Consider the following 18,802-nt stretch of genomic DNA (forward strand, 5'->3'; position numbering starts at 1 on the left):
TATTGTCCGTTTTCAAAATATCCCTCTTCTCCTCCATTTTGTTTACCTCTCTCGCCTTTTGCCAGTCAGAGAGGTCTAAAAGGTTGAGAACCACTGTGTTGCACTAGAAATATGTCGTTTCTGCTTGGGCACCTACGATGACTGCTCATCGCAAAATTCAACTTACAGCGAATTTTCATTTCCATGTACTGTGCTAAGACAAATTGCAGCACTCCAAGCAAAGAAGACCATTTCGACACACCCTATTGGACTTACCCTTACACCCATCTCTAATAGCGGGACGCAGTTTCATTCTCACCACGTGTTCCTGCATGAAGTCCGCGGACGGGTTAGGACCTCATTCTGCTTCGAAAGGCATTTTTAATTCTCCACACTCTGTGAAAATATTTGACTTTTACGCATTGGTGTGACGGCACAAAACAGGGTTGTAACCAAGTCACAAGGTTAGAGTCAATCTTATTTATATAATATTGACTCGTAGTACAAATCTAGACATGTCACAGAATATAACATATCTGTGAAATCGTTCTCGACCCACAGCATTGTCACAAAGTGCAATGATATAGGTATGGTCGAAAAAGCACCAAATTACGATCTAGAACTAACATGATATTCTTTGTGGTCGCATAAAAGGTACATATTTCAACTTCGCACATCTTTCATACTGCCATGACGGACTAGTGATACTCAAAGCTTTATACTCGATTCCGGATGAAATCCCTCAGCCCAGCCGTAGTCTTTACAACCCTGACAAAAAGTATGCTACTGTACCCGCATATGCCGTGCATTTTACCATGACTTCCAAGGTAACAAGGCCAAAGGCGTACATGTCGATGCGTAGAAATGCGTCTTTTTGAAAGCTGATCGCGCCTTCCAACACTTTAGGAGCCACATATCGAAAAGCGCCCACCTGCAGATACACATACATAGCTAAACATTTTTACAAATCAGACTACAATTACTTACAATTACAAGTACTGAGCTCTCAAAAACTTTGGGACAGATTCACAACTAAAGTCATGTTCAGTTCACATCAAATCAACTAAGAATTTGAATTATAGCCACACGCAGTTTCTTTGCTTCAAATTTCCGGTAGATTAGAATCAGAATTACTGAATTAATTGAAACTTGAAAATGAACGTATGTTATGTAGGGTTGCATTTAAACAAATATATTTTCAATTGTCAATGCCGCTTCACTATGACGTCACAATTGACTATTGGTGACGCCATGGCTTCAAAAAAACATGTCGTATACAAGGGCCTTGTTTTAAACATGTTTGTTTTTAAGTGATTTTGGTTTTAAATGCAACCCTCATGTTATGATAATCGTCGAAAATACTTCTGTAGGCATAATTGCATTATGCATCAAAATATGACAATATGGTGCCGTAAGTCCGGATAGACCCGTCGTCAAGTGTAGGCCCCATGTATAATTTCCGCTGATAATAATTCCGGCGCAATGACTATATAAAGAGCGAGTCATATCGGCACAGATTCGATCGAGAGCTACTATAGCACTGGAACGACACTGTGAGAATGGATTGCGAATTACGCACCTTGTTCAAGGTGGTATGTTGAGTCTCATCTCGTTTTACGCAGATTCATCATGCAGCTGAACACCGCATTGATACTTCTCGTTGTCGGCAGTCTTGTCCTACAGACTGACGCCTGGCACAGCACACGCTCGCGTAGGTCGTACCCTCAGTACCCTGGTGTCGGGGACCGCGGCTACGCGATCCGCTCGCGTAGGTCGTACCCTCAGTACCCTGGTGTCGGGGACCGCGGCTACGCGATTCGCTCGCGTAGGTCGTACCCTCAGTACCCTGGTGTCGGGGACCGCGGCTATTACGATGTCGATGAGGACCATAAGAACTAAGTAAGTCTTTTTCTATGATGAAATAGTTATAATGAACCACCTGCCACCGATTTCAGTAGTGAGCTGAGATATATCATGGGTTGGCAACATATGACCCGCGACCGGATTTGGAGCGGCCCGCAGATAGTTTGAGAGTCTTGCATGGTAATGTGACCTGCGTCCACAGTCTGTCGCAATCTCTCACTGCTTGTTTACTATTAACAACATTACCAAGACAAAGCTGCGTACCAATATAACTGACGTTCACGTGCAGTCTTAGGGTCCGACATGCGGCCAGAGTTTAAAGAATTTGTTGACAACTTTGATTGATCATGACCAGAGATCTTTCATTGACTTCAGCAGCTATTGAAGTTCATTACGGCAATTAATTCATATTAAAATATTGAAATCGCCCAAACGCACTAAACTAAAAGACGCACATGATTTCAAATTGGTATTTCTTCACTGGCAATTTAAAGTCTCATGGTATACATGGCCTAAAGCTGTATATGTCGTCTTGGTGCGTCGCGGCGCGGTAATAACCGAAGCCGAAATGCTCATTTGTACAACTAATGCGTATTTTTTATTTTTTATTTTTTTTGGGGGTGAGTACCCAATAAGGCAGATAACTGGCAACATAAAATCGCGACTCGTTCCTTAAATTCACACTTTTGTTGAATTGTATATTCATATCGTGTGTCCGTCAAACCATTGTTGTACCAACGATATGTAGACGATACTTTTGTCATATTCAGGAATGAGTTGGACTGTGATCAATTTCCCATTCACTTAAACTCGCTTCACCCGGCTCTGCGATTCACAATTGAAAAAGAACGAAATAACTCATTGTCATTTTAGACCTTTTAGTCGAAAAGCATGATACCAATAAATTTGAAACATCCATCTTCAGGAAACCGACATTCACTGGCCAATACGTTCGTTGGAATTCATTTAGTCCAAGACGCAGAAAAATCAAGCTCACAGACCCCCTCGTGCATATAGAGCGTTGATGATATGATCGGGTAATAAACTGACCTTAGAACTTGACAAGATCCGCAAAATCTTACTTGATAACGGTTACCCTGAACATGTCATCAACCGCGGCATAGAGAGGACAGTAACGCTATTCAACGCAGAAAAGTCAACAGAGCCTACCGAACGAACAACCAAAGATGTTTACATCCATCTACCTCGGTTAGGCCCTAGTTCTACCCGCTTTGAAAAGCAATTGATTTCAGCGGTCAATAAGTGTTACGACACAGTGAAGACCAACGTTATTTTCACGATACCGCAACTGCTCCCTGCAACTCGTAAAGACGTGCTTCCCGCACTTCGACAAAGCAATGTATAGTTTACGAATTTAAGTGTCACTGTGATTGTGGCTACGTGGGAAGAACGTCAAAGCGCTTGCAGGAACGCATAAATCAGCATGTCCTTGGATTCATTAGAGCACGCTCGGTGAAAAGCTCACCCTTAACTCATCCGCTCAAGATTGATGCGGAACAATCAAAGGCCATAGATTCTGCAATTGGCAGACAATTGTTGGTTAATCCCGCATATGTGCGAAAAATTATCGAGACGACAGATTTCGCATAGTCGGAAAGGGTCGTTCACACTTTCATTTGTGTGCTTGGAGTCGACTTATATAAAAATACACCAGCCAAGGCTGTGTCAACAAAAAGAGTGAGTGCATCATCTAAAAATAGTACATTGAACGCTCTCGTATTCAGTATTTCATGGTGGTGACGTCATATTTTGTGCTACGATTGTTGATATAAGCTGTTCTTTTCAATTCTCTACTGGTAGCTGACGATTACCCCTGACGAGTGTCAGCCGAAAATATTCGGGTTCATTTCAATATGAATATACTATTCAATTGTATATTGAAGTTCTGTACCTCCAAGAAGCTGGTTTGTTGAATTCTGCGTTAGTTAGCTATAATAAAAAGGTAACTCTCCGGCTCAGCTCCCGAAATAGCCACCGGTCGTCTCAGTCGAATTTTACTCTATCTTTAACCAAAATTCTCAAAAAAGAGAACATTTGGGCGTCCTCCGAGGTCAAAGTCAAAAAAGAGGACAAATCCTCCTAAAAGAGGACGCATGGTAACACTACTTAAACTACCGGCACGTGAAACATAAGTTCCTGGGAGTCAGCATATGCAAGCATCGGATTTTTTGATCATCCATCCGCTATACAGGCCTAAATTTCATGATTTCATATTTGTTAAAAAAAATCAGCATAATCGTAGCCATTGACGTCAGATCATTCATGGATTTGCGTAATCTAACATAACTAAAGCTTGAAATCTACCCTTCCCCCCGCCCCAGTATGGAGTTGAGTTTTTCTTGCACTGTACATTGCACAAGTACATTCACACCCGTGTACCACCCCGGATATATGTGTAAATGGGTATGAATATACATCCTTTAGTACACCGAAACCAGAACCCACCTTTAACTTACACCGCGGTATAAATCGAACACAACATTGTAATCCAAATTATGTTTGCCCATCATTACGTAGGACTTGGAACCGTGATATAATTCTGATTAGGTTATGTTTTCGTGTACACTCTTAGGGTGTGAGTGGGCACTTATTTCGCTAAAAGTTTGGGTTCAGCTGAGCTGCTATCCATTTCGTTTCGAAAATCCATGACTTCTAACAGTTTAAATTTCAATCAAACAAAGATCTAATTAATATATCCACCTCTTATGGATCGCACGATGTAAATCTTTTATTGGTTCGGGTAAATGGTATAGGCCTACATTCAGTAGCATAAATATACTGGATTTACTGACCACTCATATTTTCTCATTTTCAGAGTCTTAAGACCAGAGTCAACGGCAAAGTGAAAAGCACGTATAAAATAAAAGTGCCCAAAACCAGATATCTCGAGCAGTATTGCATATCCGAGTCATTGTGCCCATTACTCGTCAGTATAGTAATCAGAGGATAAATAAATTAATTGGTATTGCTAGTCAGCTACGCTACTTTGTAGACAGTAGTGCTCGCTCTTGCCTCCCGACAGGGATACCATATTTTAAGATCCGAAGTCTTGATCGTACCCGGTCGGATTTATTAAGGCTCGGTGCGTTATACAAAGGGCATCATTCTCAAAAGTTGTACAGTACAGTGCCGTTTCGAAATTGACAAGCAATGCGCTGCAGGATACAACATCTAGTTCAAAATATGTTGTGGAGAATAACCCGAGCTATCAGTATAAGTAACAGTTTATTAATATTTTCATCATTTCAAAACACCACAAAACTGCGATACAATGTGAAGATAGGAAGGTGTCGAGACGAGTTGGAGTAGCAAGCGTGACGGGAGTGTTATAACGGAGAATTGGCAATCCGAAATAACGCCAAATTCATTTGACATGAATTAAAATAAAGTATCGTCGGTGGATATTTCGCGATGACCGATACAATGAAAAACGTTTTGATTTGACAGATTTTGTCGAATGTTAGTTTGCAATGAGAACTCAGGGATATATAGAACTATTGTTCTACTATCCAGTGGTCGGGAACCTTTTTCGACTGAAGAGCCATACTAGCCCAATATTTCCAATTGTAACTCCCAAAGAGCCATACATGTCAATCAACTGTTACGTCACAATTGAAAATTCGTGACGTATTGGTAGCACTAATATATGGGATTCGTAGTATATGCGCCATAATTATGTGCCGTGCCCACATGCATAAGTGGAACCATACATGAGGATTTTCAAATGGGGGGGGGGGGTACGAACCCTCAACCCTGGTTACCCCACTGTCTTAACCTCTAAAAGACATGTTTATGCTGTCACGAGAATATTTATTCGGGCCGTCATGAAAATTTACCAACAAGTTGCAGCAATAGTGAATTAAGTGCAAAATTAAAATTTGTCAAAGAGCCATATCTTATACCCAAAAGAACCAGAAATGGCTCGCGAGCCATAGGTTCCGACCACTGTACTATACATTCATACGTCCTTACTACACCATCTACGGCGAGGCCATTTTTCTTCATCGCCCCCCGTACCGTCCCCTTCCCCCCGAGCTTTTCCGCCCCTTCAAAATCTAAATCGTCCGCTGGGGGCGCTGGAGACAAGGTTAAGTACGAACCACTGCTGTAATGCCAAGCGCTATTCCATTCTCTTGACCGATAACCACGCAAATAGCTGAGGAATGTAGCTAATTTTTGTCTGGAACTTGCATATATCAATTCGGTATCTTGCCCGTCCCTGCCCTAGCAGTTCACCTCAGTTTATTATTAAATCGCTATCTAATCAATCCACCACAAGATTCCGATCCAATGAAAAGATAGGAAGGTGTCGAAATGACTTGGAGTAGTCTTTGAAATCAGACACCCACCTTGGCCTCGGCGGAGTAAAGAAGAGTCATGCACACTGTATGGAAAGTAGCAATAGAAGATAATAAAGACAAACAACAAATGAGGTGTCATATGATGGTAGGCCAGGTCGATATATCGGATCGTGGTCCAGCAATCTCGGGCTCTCTGACTTATATTTATTCAATAGAGCCTGCTTGTATTTCGATTTGAATGTTGACATGCTCGTCGACTGGCGGATAGCAAGCGATATACTGTTCCACAGTCCAGGTCCGGCATATTTGATAGAGCGAAGATCTTTTAGGTCTACCGTATGGCAATTGTACGACGTGGCCGCGCGTGTGTCGTTTTATGCCCTTTTGATTCCGAGGTAAAGAAGTCATTTGAAATATTCGGGGCAAAAACCGCAGTGGAACTGACGCATAAACTTGGCAATTTCCCGTTTCCGAATCTTTTTAGCTGCGACTTGTTGGTTGGACGGACAACCAGGCCCTAGCTATGATACGGCGTAGCATGTAACCGCATGCAGTATTAAAGCAGTAGATTTCGGCTTGCACAATTTAGTCGTCATGTGGTTAAATACTTCAAAAGATAACGATATATAGCACAAAAAATCGACAAGAAAGGTGGACATAGAATACGAAAATAGGCAAAAACAAAGAGAAGCCACAAAAATGACAATAAATTTAAAAATACATTTGACATACGACAGGTTACTAGCTTTCTGAGTCGCGATCCATAATTCCAATATCGAAAACTGTAATCCGGTAAAATGTAACAATCAAAGTATTTTGTACTGATTGTGATTCTGTTGAACTGACAAGTTTCATAAGAGTCATACAAAGCGGTTGTTACAGCATTGAGATACTCAAATATGCAGTGTTACGAAGGAGATTTCATGCCATTCAAACGTAAAAATGAATACACATTACAACATTTATTGCAACTGGATCAACATAGTCCATTGATCTTAGGTATGAAGGCTTTTTGAATCAAGATAGTTGTCTTGTGAATGTACCAGACCGGTTGTAACATCAGTCGAATGCAAGGTACTGGTGTAAGAATGAGAGTCGTTGAGAATGACATTGTTAGACGTAATAAAACCACATCAGATGCTGTTACAAGTTGGATTTACAAAACAAATGGTGTTGCAAGTTGCATTCATTACATACTCGATTGCAAACCTGACTGAAACGGGTCTTTATCAGTAACCATAATTGACACGATTATCAAAGTGATTTGATCACCAGAATCACCGAACGTATCCGATCCCGACACACAAATAACATACTAAGAAGAACAAACACCTTAGCCAAAATGCAACATCTTGCCAACTAGACCACCCTCGACGTGCATTAAATGAGAAAATAAATGAAAATATGAAGAACATTGGAAACCATTCAAGGTTACGGCATCGCATGAACTGCAAAGCTACAATCATTGTCGCATTATACATGAAATTTAGGAGAAATCTTGGGACATGACACTCCGGAAACAGTCCTCATTCGAGTATAATTTCACAACTGCATTCATTGCAGTAAAGAATTTATCAACTCGAAGACTTTTCGTGTGCCCCTTATCGAGAGTTAACGGCATAATAACAAGCATACAGAAGGAGATTCAAACTAAAACCAAATTGGCAAAAGTATGACGTAATAATACAATAATAAAAAATTAACGCTAGGCAAAGTCAGCTGTACCGATAGTTATAACAAGAGACGAGAGAAAATCAGATTATACAATAATGCACGGAAGACAACACACAGACAAATAGCGGTATATATCAATGGGATATTTTGAGAATATATAGAAACTCTTTCTGCCGACATTCGATACTCGAGAATGAAAATCTCGATTGTCTTTTCCACTGTGGATGGCTGTGAGCCTCAATTGGGCATATCGCAGCATACGAAACACGTAGCACAAAGCAACGTTCGTTAGTAAAAATCAAGTATCTGTGAACCTACAGCATTGTCGCAGTATGCAATGAAGTGGGCTTGTCCGAACAAATGCCAAATTACAGACACGTGGAGTAGAAATGGCGCTATATTTTTGTGGGCACGCAAAAGGTTCACATTTCAACTTTCCACATCTTCCACTTGAAGCATAATACTCAATTCAAAATTGAATTACATGGACACTCAATTTTGCCCAGCCCTGCTGACCGCCACTAAACAACGAACGCGTTATATCTCACGCTCAAATATACACACCCAAGCAGTGTCTAGAATATGTTTTTGAGGCATAAGGCATGGGAAACGGACTGAAAACCACGGCTTTTTCAAAGTCGGTCAATTATTTACAACCCTAATGTCTAATTGGCTATAGGTGCTTAAATAACTCGTGGCGAAATATCCTGTCGTGGCAATCCGAACAAATAACATCCCTCAGCGAAAAATCAATTGCCACTGAAGAAATACCAATTTTGAATCGTGTTCTTCTTTTAGTTAAGTATGTTTATGCTATTTCAAAATCTTTTGCCTATATACTATATTAACATGTAACGATGGGGGAGGGGGGGGCGGAGCCACCAATAAAAGTTAGGTTTATCACCCTATGGGGGGAGGCAAATACCAACGCTTTTGGGGGAGGCTGGCGAAGTGCTGTTAAGGCCCTGCCTCTCACCCATTGTTTTTATAACCGTCCTTAAAACATGCTGGCCGCATTTGTACTGCTTTCTTCTCAGATTGCTGGGACGGAACTGTGCTATTTCGACGACCGGAGATATCAATATCCATGGTTTTGGCCAACCAACGACGATCTTGGGCAAGGTTTTATAACTGCAGATCTTGTTGGCACCTATCCTTGCCCAGCTGTGTGATGGCCAAAACTTCTTGTCTCCATGTGTTCCGACACTGAAGGGATTGGCTTCGAAATACCTGTATCACATGGTCCCGGACCCGTTAGTTTCACACCCCCACAGTGAAGCATACCAACGGTATCCGACGGTCTTTTCCAGACAAACCAATGTCGGACAAATCTTGTCATGAATTTAAACCAATTTGTTTAATACGAAGGTCGACAGATTTTCATGATCAAGCCATTTTGTAGCAACGGCTTTTCTGCGTGTCTCGCTTATTGGCTATAGGCCTAGTACAAAATACACTGACCTCGAACACGCACAAACTATCCACAAATAATCGCGGCAAGCGCGAAGAATTCTTTTCGTTGCAAGAAATTCAACAAATATGACATACATATCAAAAGATCACTCTGGTGCCGTTGCGGCCAATACTTTAAGAATCCCTTTGTTTACACCATGAATCTATCAATCAGAACCGTATCTTCCGCGAAGTAACCAAAAGACACGGAGAAAGTAAAGCGCCGACCGATATGGATGATTGTCTCAAACTGTGCAATAACTAAATTGGGACACACAAATAAGTAAATGCTGTTCAATCGCTGACGGGTGGGATGAAATAATCGACCGACACACAGAAAATGGAAATTCTCAATTCTGAGGAAGGTTATGTTTTGGTGTATACCACCGTTTGATTGCCAATGCACATTACACAGCACTTATTGAAAACCATGACCTCGACCCCGCACGTATCCATAGTGCTTAGAACTCGAAATATGTATGTTTAAGATTGGGCTTGATGTAATGAGCAGGACGCAATGGAGCCGCCGCTTCCCGCGTAATGTAATTTAATCTGATAATGAGTAACGCAAGATAACATTAAGGAATCGCCGCGACTGTATTCTCCATCACTGAGCTCATAAGTGACGAACCCTCATCGACAGTTTCAGATGTCTCCGAATCGCTGTCTTCCTCATCCCGAATCCTACACTTCAGGATATGATGCGTCACCAAATGATGAATAAGATACGCAAATATTTGAGTCATCGGTATAACGATAAAAACCAGAATCGAACACAAGATAGCCCCCCTTGCCGGTTCCTTTGACCAATCGAATAGATCCGGATAAATAGCGTGAATCACGCCCGTCCAATGCAAGATTAAAGTAAAGAATATATACGCGACTAGTACGATTTCTGCGTATAAGAATCGGAGAAGTCGAACAGGTAGGGCGCTGACGCACAAATCGACGGTCACGATCGCTCCGAGTACGGCTTGACGATGTAAGCTATCTCTCAACGTGCCCTCCCGCAAAGGAACGAGGAGGAACGTTACTGCGAACGATAAAGATGTCGAGACAGTCTTGAGGATCAATGTGGCTCTTTGGTACCAAAATAAATGATCTGAAATCAATACAAACTGTTATTACTCCTGTTCTCGGTTATAAAATATCAGGTAGGTACAGTGTCGTAGGAGCATATGCTGGCGCTCATGGCTTTCGTTGAAGATGCCGCCCAAGAAATAGTTTCAATCTTCTTAATTATATTCACTGGAAACCTGGTCTTGTTGACTAAAACAAGGTCATCACCGCCACCCATGGCGCAGAGCCATAAACGCCAAGTGGTTGCTACGCCACTGGGTAGGTAGGTATTAGGGGGTAATGGGGCTTAGCTACTCGGCTTTTTGCCCCAAGACGATATCTGGCGACAATGACTCCTGTACTATTTCAATAGTTTACAATTCTTATATATCCTTCCCACTTGAAATCGTGAATTCGATGACTGGTCATATAGTATGACCATCTGTGAGTATAGGGACTCTGACGTTAGTGGTCCTTTATTCCACTAGACGATTAATTCTGTTGCAGGGTTGTAACCAAGTCACAATGTTCAGGGTCACAAGTAAATTTTACTTTTATAGTTTTTACTACACTCAAGTCGAGTCATTTTCAATTCACCACCGGGTCTAGTCTGAGTCTAAGTCAGGGGGCAACGGGTCGAGTCGGAATCATCGTGTTGAGACTCGAGTCCGAGTGCAAGTCATGGTGTTCACTGTTTATTATCGAGATCAAGTCAGGTTCAACTGACTTCTATGAAAAAATGCATTTTATTGACCAATTTTTCAGGTAACAGTCCTGATACACAAGACTTGTATCATGTCATCTAGAATGTCTCCAGTAATATGACTTGATGGAGTCATACGCAATGTCCGACTCGAGTCATTACAACCCTGCACAAATAAACGTTTTCCACAATTATCGTCCTGTGGGAGATAATAGTCTGACAGTACCTTTGGTAAATACGGGGCCTTAGACGCATTCATGCGATAGCTGGTTGTTATGGGGGCGAATCGAGACCATTTCTAGGCACTCTGGTTTAAATCAGTGGTTCCCAACGTGGGCGATATCGCCCCTCAGTGGGAGATTTTGAGAAACAAGGGGCGAAAACACCAAAGGGGGCGATTGAGGGCGGCAGGGGGCGAAAATGTTAGAACGTCCAGTGAAACATGGCGTATTTAATTATCACGGCCAAAAATGCACGTGAAGACAGCTTATTCTGCACATGACGCGAAAGTTGACTACAAAAAGGTCAACACAACGGAAAGTGGTCGAGGAAACCGGTTTTTCTAGCACCGTCTCGGAAAATGACCTTTTAATAGTCAATTCACCAGCGATCAGAGTTAGGTGAATAAATTCCCCATTTATATATATATCCTCTTTTTCGAGTCCGTAAATATGTAGGGACGGAAATTTGTGTCGAGCTTTGTAAGGGAGCGATTAGTCGAAAAGGGTTATGAACCACTGAGAACGAGTGACTTGAAACTGACACATGAAAAGAGAGTCTGGATAGTCATTAGGACTAATTTACACATTACGAATCGGTGTTTATTGAGCGGTGCTTTCACGATGTGAATAGACCCTCTTCACTTCTACAATCTTCACCTGCGTGGGTAGGATGATTTTTAACCACGAGCCCTTCGACCGCCACGGCAAAGCTCGCCATAAGACTCAATATCAAAATCCATTCACTCCAGTGATTGAAGTAGGCGTAGTAAAACTTCCAATGCGGCGTTTTAGAACTTGCTACCATCCCAGAGATTGTCCATATGATCCAGTACAACAACAGGAAACCACGATATACCACATATGTAATTCTTCTATCTGACCACTGTCAAAAAGAAAGTAGATTTGAATCAGATGTAGGGGAGATGTGGTACCGATGGATCAAAAATTGGAAAATGGTCGCTGGCCCCGAAATGTTCAGCCGAAAACAGCAGATCTTTTGCTGGCTCAGCACTTTGATACAAGCTCTACCTATCGCGCACATATACATGAATACCCGTCTTTTCAAAAAATATTTATGGACGTTCAAAAGTTGTTGCTCGAACGTGTCATCGGTCCCCACCCGGTGGGTCCAATGACACACGACCCGGCGACCTATGACACATATACCCTAAAAAACTCAAATGTGACTACTTTTCTTGCTCAGTATCATAATCTAAGCTGCTGCAAGCCAAAGAAGAATGTTTGGTCGCAACTGTTAAAAAATAGAAAAAATTATAACTCAAATGTTGTCATAAAATCACGTTTCGATTTAGGCTCGAACTTATAAATTTCTGGGTACATACATATTGCCCGAAAATCGACAGTGTGACTTCCAAATACCTCGTTATAGCGATAAAACATCATATCCAATTATTAGATAAAGATTTTCTGTACGTAGGCATGTTTCATTTGTTTCATGATTAGTATGCTTGATTATTTTGCTTGATTTGGCTATTGTATCATAGGTCCCCACCCTACGAATTTTATACATGAATCGAAAAAAGTCCACTCAAGGAAAGTACTGAAAAAAATAATAGGTGCCATTATATAGCCTGATACAAGCCCTACACTTCACACTAAAAATTATTGCTGGTTTGTTCGTGTTGAAGGTTACAAAGAAAAATGTATATGTCGATCTAAATTTAGTGTAGACCCCCCAAAACAAAAATCATCTGTGAGAGACCCCATAGCTCGCCCACGTCGAATTGTTTTGTATGTGAGGAAAGATTTTGCCAGCATGCAATTGTAGACAAGTTCACGAAGTGTAATCATGGAATTATCATAGAGAATTTTCAAAGTATTTTCGGTCCCAGTGATCCATCGGTACCACATCTCCCCTACAGCAGCATACACGCAAATCTCTCCTGAGCTCGAACTTGCGGGTTTAAACAACAGTTTAAACAACTTTAAACAACAGTTTAAGAAACATTTAGCTATATGCACAATGCCAGGAGCTCGCTAACTAGGCCTCACCTGTCGTCACCATAGGTAGAAGTGAATAGTGAACCCCTTCAATGATTATAATATTGGTACACTACTGAATGACTAATTTGACTAATTTCTAGCATTTTTACATCTCAGATCACGAGATTTGCATACTTATTGTTCACGAAGAGTGCAAAATGAAATATGACGCAGAGACACGCCAAGTCTCACCTGTGACAGCGACCCGACTTCACACATTAAGAAATGGCATCAATCGAATGATGTCGGACTGCTTTAGATATGGGGTGACCATATAACCTAATTGTCTATATCAGTGGTCGGGAACCTTTTTCGTCCTAAGAGCCATATTGACCCTATATTTTCCATTTCAACTCCCAAAAGAGCCATACATGTCAATCAACTCTTGCGTCACAATTGAAAAATCGTGACGTCATGGTAGCACAAATTCGAAATTACTACATGGGATTCGTCATTTGCACCTTATTGTCTCTGTAAAAACTCGTACTAATCATGCTGGTTGCCTTGTTTGAGTAATGAGTAAGCGAAACTAGAGTTGCGTAGATATTTTGCAAGTTATATATTTTAAATTGTATTGCACTGAGAGGGATATGATATTTTTCGAAGCTTAAGACAATTAACAGACGTAGACAGCAGTAAAAGTATTAATCTACTTTTACACGCTTTTTGCAGTTAGTGCGTCTTTTGGTGGTGTTGCATGGTATTCCTGCTGGCTTTGTAGTCTGATTGTTGATAATTGTTGAGGTTAAGCTTCATACAAAATTCCGTCTTCCGTCAGTGATACGAGATCGTAGGTTCGTCTTGATGCTATTCCAAAATTCGAGGCCCCATGATTAGGCTTACCATACGTCCCGTTTTAGGCGGGACAGTCCCGCTTTTTAACGTCTTGTCCCGGCGTCCCGACCAGTCAGCCAAACGTCCCGCTTTTTAAGGCCGACGGCTATTTTTAGGTCTGAGCGGAAAGATGACCTTTTTTTTTTTTAGTCAACCGATCACAAAGTGGGATAAATTCACCGGTTTTTGAGAATTCTTCTCCGGTTTTGCAAGCCTCGGATTTCTGATAAAGTGTCCCCCTTTTAGATTTCCAAAAAATGGTAAGCCTACCCATGATGGCATATGTAGGTGGATCCAAACATGGTCACTATACATCATTATACATACCCATTGTAATGTGTGGTGCGTCAGTGAGGTGGGGTCAGGGGAGGCACGTAGGGCAGTGCATCACCTGTCTACCAGATTTTGAACATTTTTACTACCAAAATGATGCAACTTACCAAATTATTGTTCGAAAATAAAGCGTGAAAGGAGAGGTGAGGCATAGGTGAGGAACGGCCGGGCCTTACCTTACCTTTGATAGCGCAATTAATCGTAAATACCATAGAATTTATAATAACTGATATTAATCGAATGTAATTGCGGCACTGATTCCAATTCGACTTTTCCATTCTCAAAATATTCGGCGGTAACATAACGTTGAGCCACACGCCTACATTTTTAAAGCGACTATACAAAGCTACGTTATCAATCAAGAACGTGGATAGCTATGGCGTTGTTTGTAATTTGAATTTGTAATTGTGAATGTCACTTCCACGGCAGTTCATTTCTCGCCGTGGACCAGGAAGACAATGTGTATTTGAAAATTGCATTGTGATACAGGAGCCGCCGTATCTCCTAACGAAACTCTTTAATCAATCAACGTATCGTGCAATCCAAGATTTCGTGGCGGGTACATCGAATTCAGGAGTGATAGTGGTCGCCGGCGCGACAGCAACTTGAATTTGAGAATTTTGAAAAGGGGGTTTGAACCCCTAACCCTGAATACGCCACTGTATTAAACTCTCAAAGACATGTTTATATTGCCACAAGAATAATTATGCAGGTCGTGATGAAGATTTAAGAACAAGCTGCTGCAATATTGATAAATTAGGCACCAAAATAAAAAAAAAATCGCAAAGAGCCATATGTTCTGCCCAAAAGAGCCATATATGGCTCGCGAGCCATTGGTTCCCGACCACTGGTCTATTTGATAAGTCTAATAGATAAGTCTATATGACCACAATTATATAGGAAATCACAGAAAAAGGAACGTACCTGTGAAACATAAAAGTGAATAGGTTTGACTTCTTCCTCTAATGATAAATTTGTGATCCGACATTCTTGCCGCCAAGTTACGTTCCTCTGTTGAAGTCGTTGTTTCCAGTACGGGGTCTCCATCCCACGGTGATATGAGCGTTATGTGTAGCCTATATATATTCTACTGACATGAGAGGACAGTTCAGGGTATCTCTCATAGAAATTAGTGTTCATTATTCTACTAAATTCTCAAATTAATACCACAACTGACTGGCACTAGGTCGATATAACTGCAAAGTGCATTTTTTCATCTTATTTTCATGTTCAACATATCTTTACTACGGCGGCATGTACTATAATCCATAGCTGAAATCTGATGTTTCGATTTTACGATTGTTCTCCACCGTTGGCATATTGTTCAACAATTCATTGTGATGTGGCCATTGTTAGGCTATTCTGTGTATGTTTCTGTTCGAAGCACCACCATGCGGGGGCAAATATGTACGTTAGTTTCTCAGAAACGCAACCGTTTCCTGTAGAAACTGTGCCAATGCTTTGTCTTACATACGACTGCAGCGTTGTTCGTCAGCTGACACCAAATGGGAAGACCAAAATTGCCAAAGATTACTATTAGATTTATGTTACAGAATCGTGGAAACCGATGACTTGACTTTTATTGTGCTGAGAAGCACCTGTGACTAGAGACACATGAGTTTGAAATTCAATGACAAAAGATCACTGCCGTATCCACGTTCAAGATATATTTTGATTGACACTCACAAATCCGATCGCCATCATCCATCGTCATCGCCCTTCAACGCGTCAACCACGATGTCAGAATTCGATTCATTTCACGCGATACCAGTGTTTAATGCGCTACAATCGTAAATGAAATTATATTATCGTCAACGCCAAAGCAGGCATAATATGGACCTGCAGTTAGGGCTGAGCAAAACCAATTAACTGAGCGCCCGACATAACAGTATGAAAGATGTTGACAGTTGAAATATTGTCCTTTTATGGTACGACATCGAATATAATGCCAGTTCTATTACACAGTAAAGAAAATCTAGTCTTATTCGGTATGCTGCGATACGACCAATCGAGGTTTCAAGGCTTCCACAGTGGAAAACAGTAGTGAAACCATAATTATAATATTATAAATTTAGCTGATAAATTATCTGTTAGTGGCAGGGAGAGGATGAATTCAGTTCCGGAAAACGTCATGTGTCACAACTCGACTCGAATTGTTATAAATAATACTCAATTCATATTCGAATATCCTATACTCGAATGATGTGCCGAGCACAAGTGCGTTCTCCGTAATGTGACTAGATTTTAGTAATCTGGTCTGTCCCCATCACTATCTGCTCGGTGGAAATGCGATTGACTATGATTTCTAATGTTTTGTGATGTTAACCTGCTTATATGCCTTACTATGAGACGTGCATTTTCAGAAACTTTACGTTCCGGAGAGTCAAATAGAGTGACACCGTAGAACACGGTATGATTCGCAGCTACTGCTTCTTACCATTTCTGATAATGAGAATAATTATAATTATTGTTTAAATGTGCGGAAGCATGTCGATGGCGTCGTGACGTAATGCCCACGATTTCGTGTGATTGGGCTGTTATAATTGTGTAATAGGGAACGCGACGACCAATTATTTGATGCCTTCGACCAACGAATAATTAGTAATGATTAGGGATCGAACAAAGGATGATATCGGGAGAAATTTCCCTAGCAATGAGATTTGACATGCGGAAACCTGTGCCGTTGATGATATGGGTGATATATTCTTATTTGCAATTATTACAGTATAACATGTTGCCTCATGACTGCGTTTGCTCCTACGCTCCTTAATTATCGACTTCATATCATTCGATGCATCGCGCAAAACACTCACAAAAGGAGGATCTTTGTGATGTCATAAAATAGACTGATTCTTGAGATTTTTGGACATATATAATAAATATACATGATAAAATGAGCCCCTTGCGTCACTGCTACGTGGTTTACATATATGCTTTACCTATATTCCGGTATAGTTTCAGAGTAGTCTACGTCTGATGAGTGCGAAACGGGTCCACGGTGCAAAAATACTTCCACGGTGCCGGAGATTCTCTGAGCCTCCTTGCTGTAATGGGCGCGAACTGCTAATGCGGAGCGCTAACGGGTACTAATGTTGGAACTATTAATATTTACCAACGAGCTGTCAGAACAGCCTGTGATAAACACTGCGTTAAAATCACATCGCTATGAACAACATCTTACGAGTATCACCAAGTGTACTGCGATTGCTACCTACCTATATGGGAGTAGGCAAAGCGCTTTCCGATGCAACCGTCAAATCTACAAGATTTTAAAGTGTACAAATGTCAATGGGCGAATATTCTGCTTTCAGCCTCTCCCGCTATTTTCGCGTACTAAGAATCAGAGTTTATCGATTTGTCCGTTGTCAAGCATGTCTGCTTTTCGGCGTTTTAGGTTTTTAGCTCTTCAAAGATTGGTATAGATCAGGGGTCACCAACCTTTTTGCAACCGAGAGCTACTTTTGCGTAATGAATGAAGCGGCGGGCGACTATTTACTCCCGCCGTTTACCCGTACCGCACTGAATTTCCGCTTTGATATTCATAGCACTGGGCAGGACTGGACATCATGTTATCTGTTTCTATAGCAGTCAGTGGGAAGCCTGGCATTGTATGATATCAACTAGTGCGCTGTACTCTGGTATTTAACTTGACACTGCAATTCCTAGTGAGTGTTCCAGATGTGCATTAATTAAGCGTGTTTTGTATTTGTTTTTGATGAAGTTCATGTCCGAAAAGGCTGATATACAACGATAAGTTGAACCATAGACGCTTGCAACCTTTATAGCTGCTGCGCATACACCACTGTACTTTTCCGTATCGACAGTGCACCAAACGTTTGCTGCAGACTGAGGTGGGGGTCATTTTGCTGTCATACAATTTCAATCTTCAAGTGTTCAGCATCCAGAAATGACAAGATTTGATTATACCGGACAGCAGCAACGATTACAGAAAGTTAGAAACATTGTATATTAAACTGCGGTTGAGTGTAACAGAAACAAGCTGTGCCAAAAGATGCAATACGTAATAGGTATACAGATATTGAAAATCTGCTAGTACTTCACGGCTATCTGACTCCGAATAGTAATATTGTTTACTACTTTGGCATTGTCCTGGTCGTCGAGCTATCGTAACGGGGCCCCTACCATTTCAAGAAGACCGTGGACGGCATTCCGTCATGTCGCTTGTATCGGCACTGCGCTGTATCTTCAATTTCTGGTGATTCTATCACATACATCTATATATTACTAATTGTAATTGAAGATATTTCAAGTGTTTATATATGTAAGTTACATGTTAGTGTGTTTTAAACAAAGAATAGCTGAATCAATCAATCTATGTATTCAAAAGCTCACTGGTA

At 41.1% G+C, this 18,802-nt stretch overlaps 1 protein-coding gene and 1 long non-coding RNA gene across 2 annotated transcripts; one reads left to right on the top strand and one right to left on the bottom strand.

Moving 5' to 3' along the window:
* Positions 1-1,503: 1,503 nt before the first annotated feature.
* LOC145432952 (uncharacterized) lies at positions 1,504-4,744 on the top strand. Its single transcript, XR_013913016.1, has 3 exons — positions 1,504-1,532; positions 1,602-1,878; positions 4,679-4,744. It is a non-coding gene; the product is annotated as an uncharacterized LOC145432952 (long non-coding RNA).
* A 4,577-nt stretch (positions 4,745-9,321) lies between these two features.
* LOC145459314 (uncharacterized) lies at positions 9,322-12,161 on the bottom strand. The gene is made up of 2 exons (XM_080337965.1): positions 11,931-12,161; positions 9,322-10,392 (listed from the first exon to the last, which is right to left on the bottom strand). The coding sequence occupies exons 1-2, from the start codon at positions 12,076-12,078 to the stop codon at positions 9,869-9,871; spliced, it is 672 nt and encodes a 223-aa protein (XP_080194091.1). The 5' UTR covers positions 12,079-12,161; the 3' UTR covers positions 9,322-9,868.
* Between the last annotated feature and the right edge of the window lie 6,641 nt (positions 12,162-18,802).

Source organism: Botryllus schlosseri, chromosome 2 (assembly GCF_051294905.1).
Source record: "Botryllus schlosseri isolate E-star chromosome 2, Bs_hap1, whole genome shotgun sequence".
Taxonomy (NCBI): Eukaryota; Metazoa; Chordata; class Ascidiacea; order Stolidobranchia; family Styelidae; genus Botryllus; species Botryllus schlosseri.

Bases quoted from the DNA above. Each gene is read 5' to 3' on its own strand.
- LOC145459314 (XM_080337965.1), bottom strand. From the start codon at position 12,078: ATGGTAGCAAGTTCTAAAACGCCGCATTGGAAGTTTTACTACGCCTAC. The intron at 10,393-11,930 runs GTGAAGATTGTA...TATTGATTTCAG, and splicing joins AAATCATCCTACCCACGCAG to ATCATTTATTTTGGTACCAA.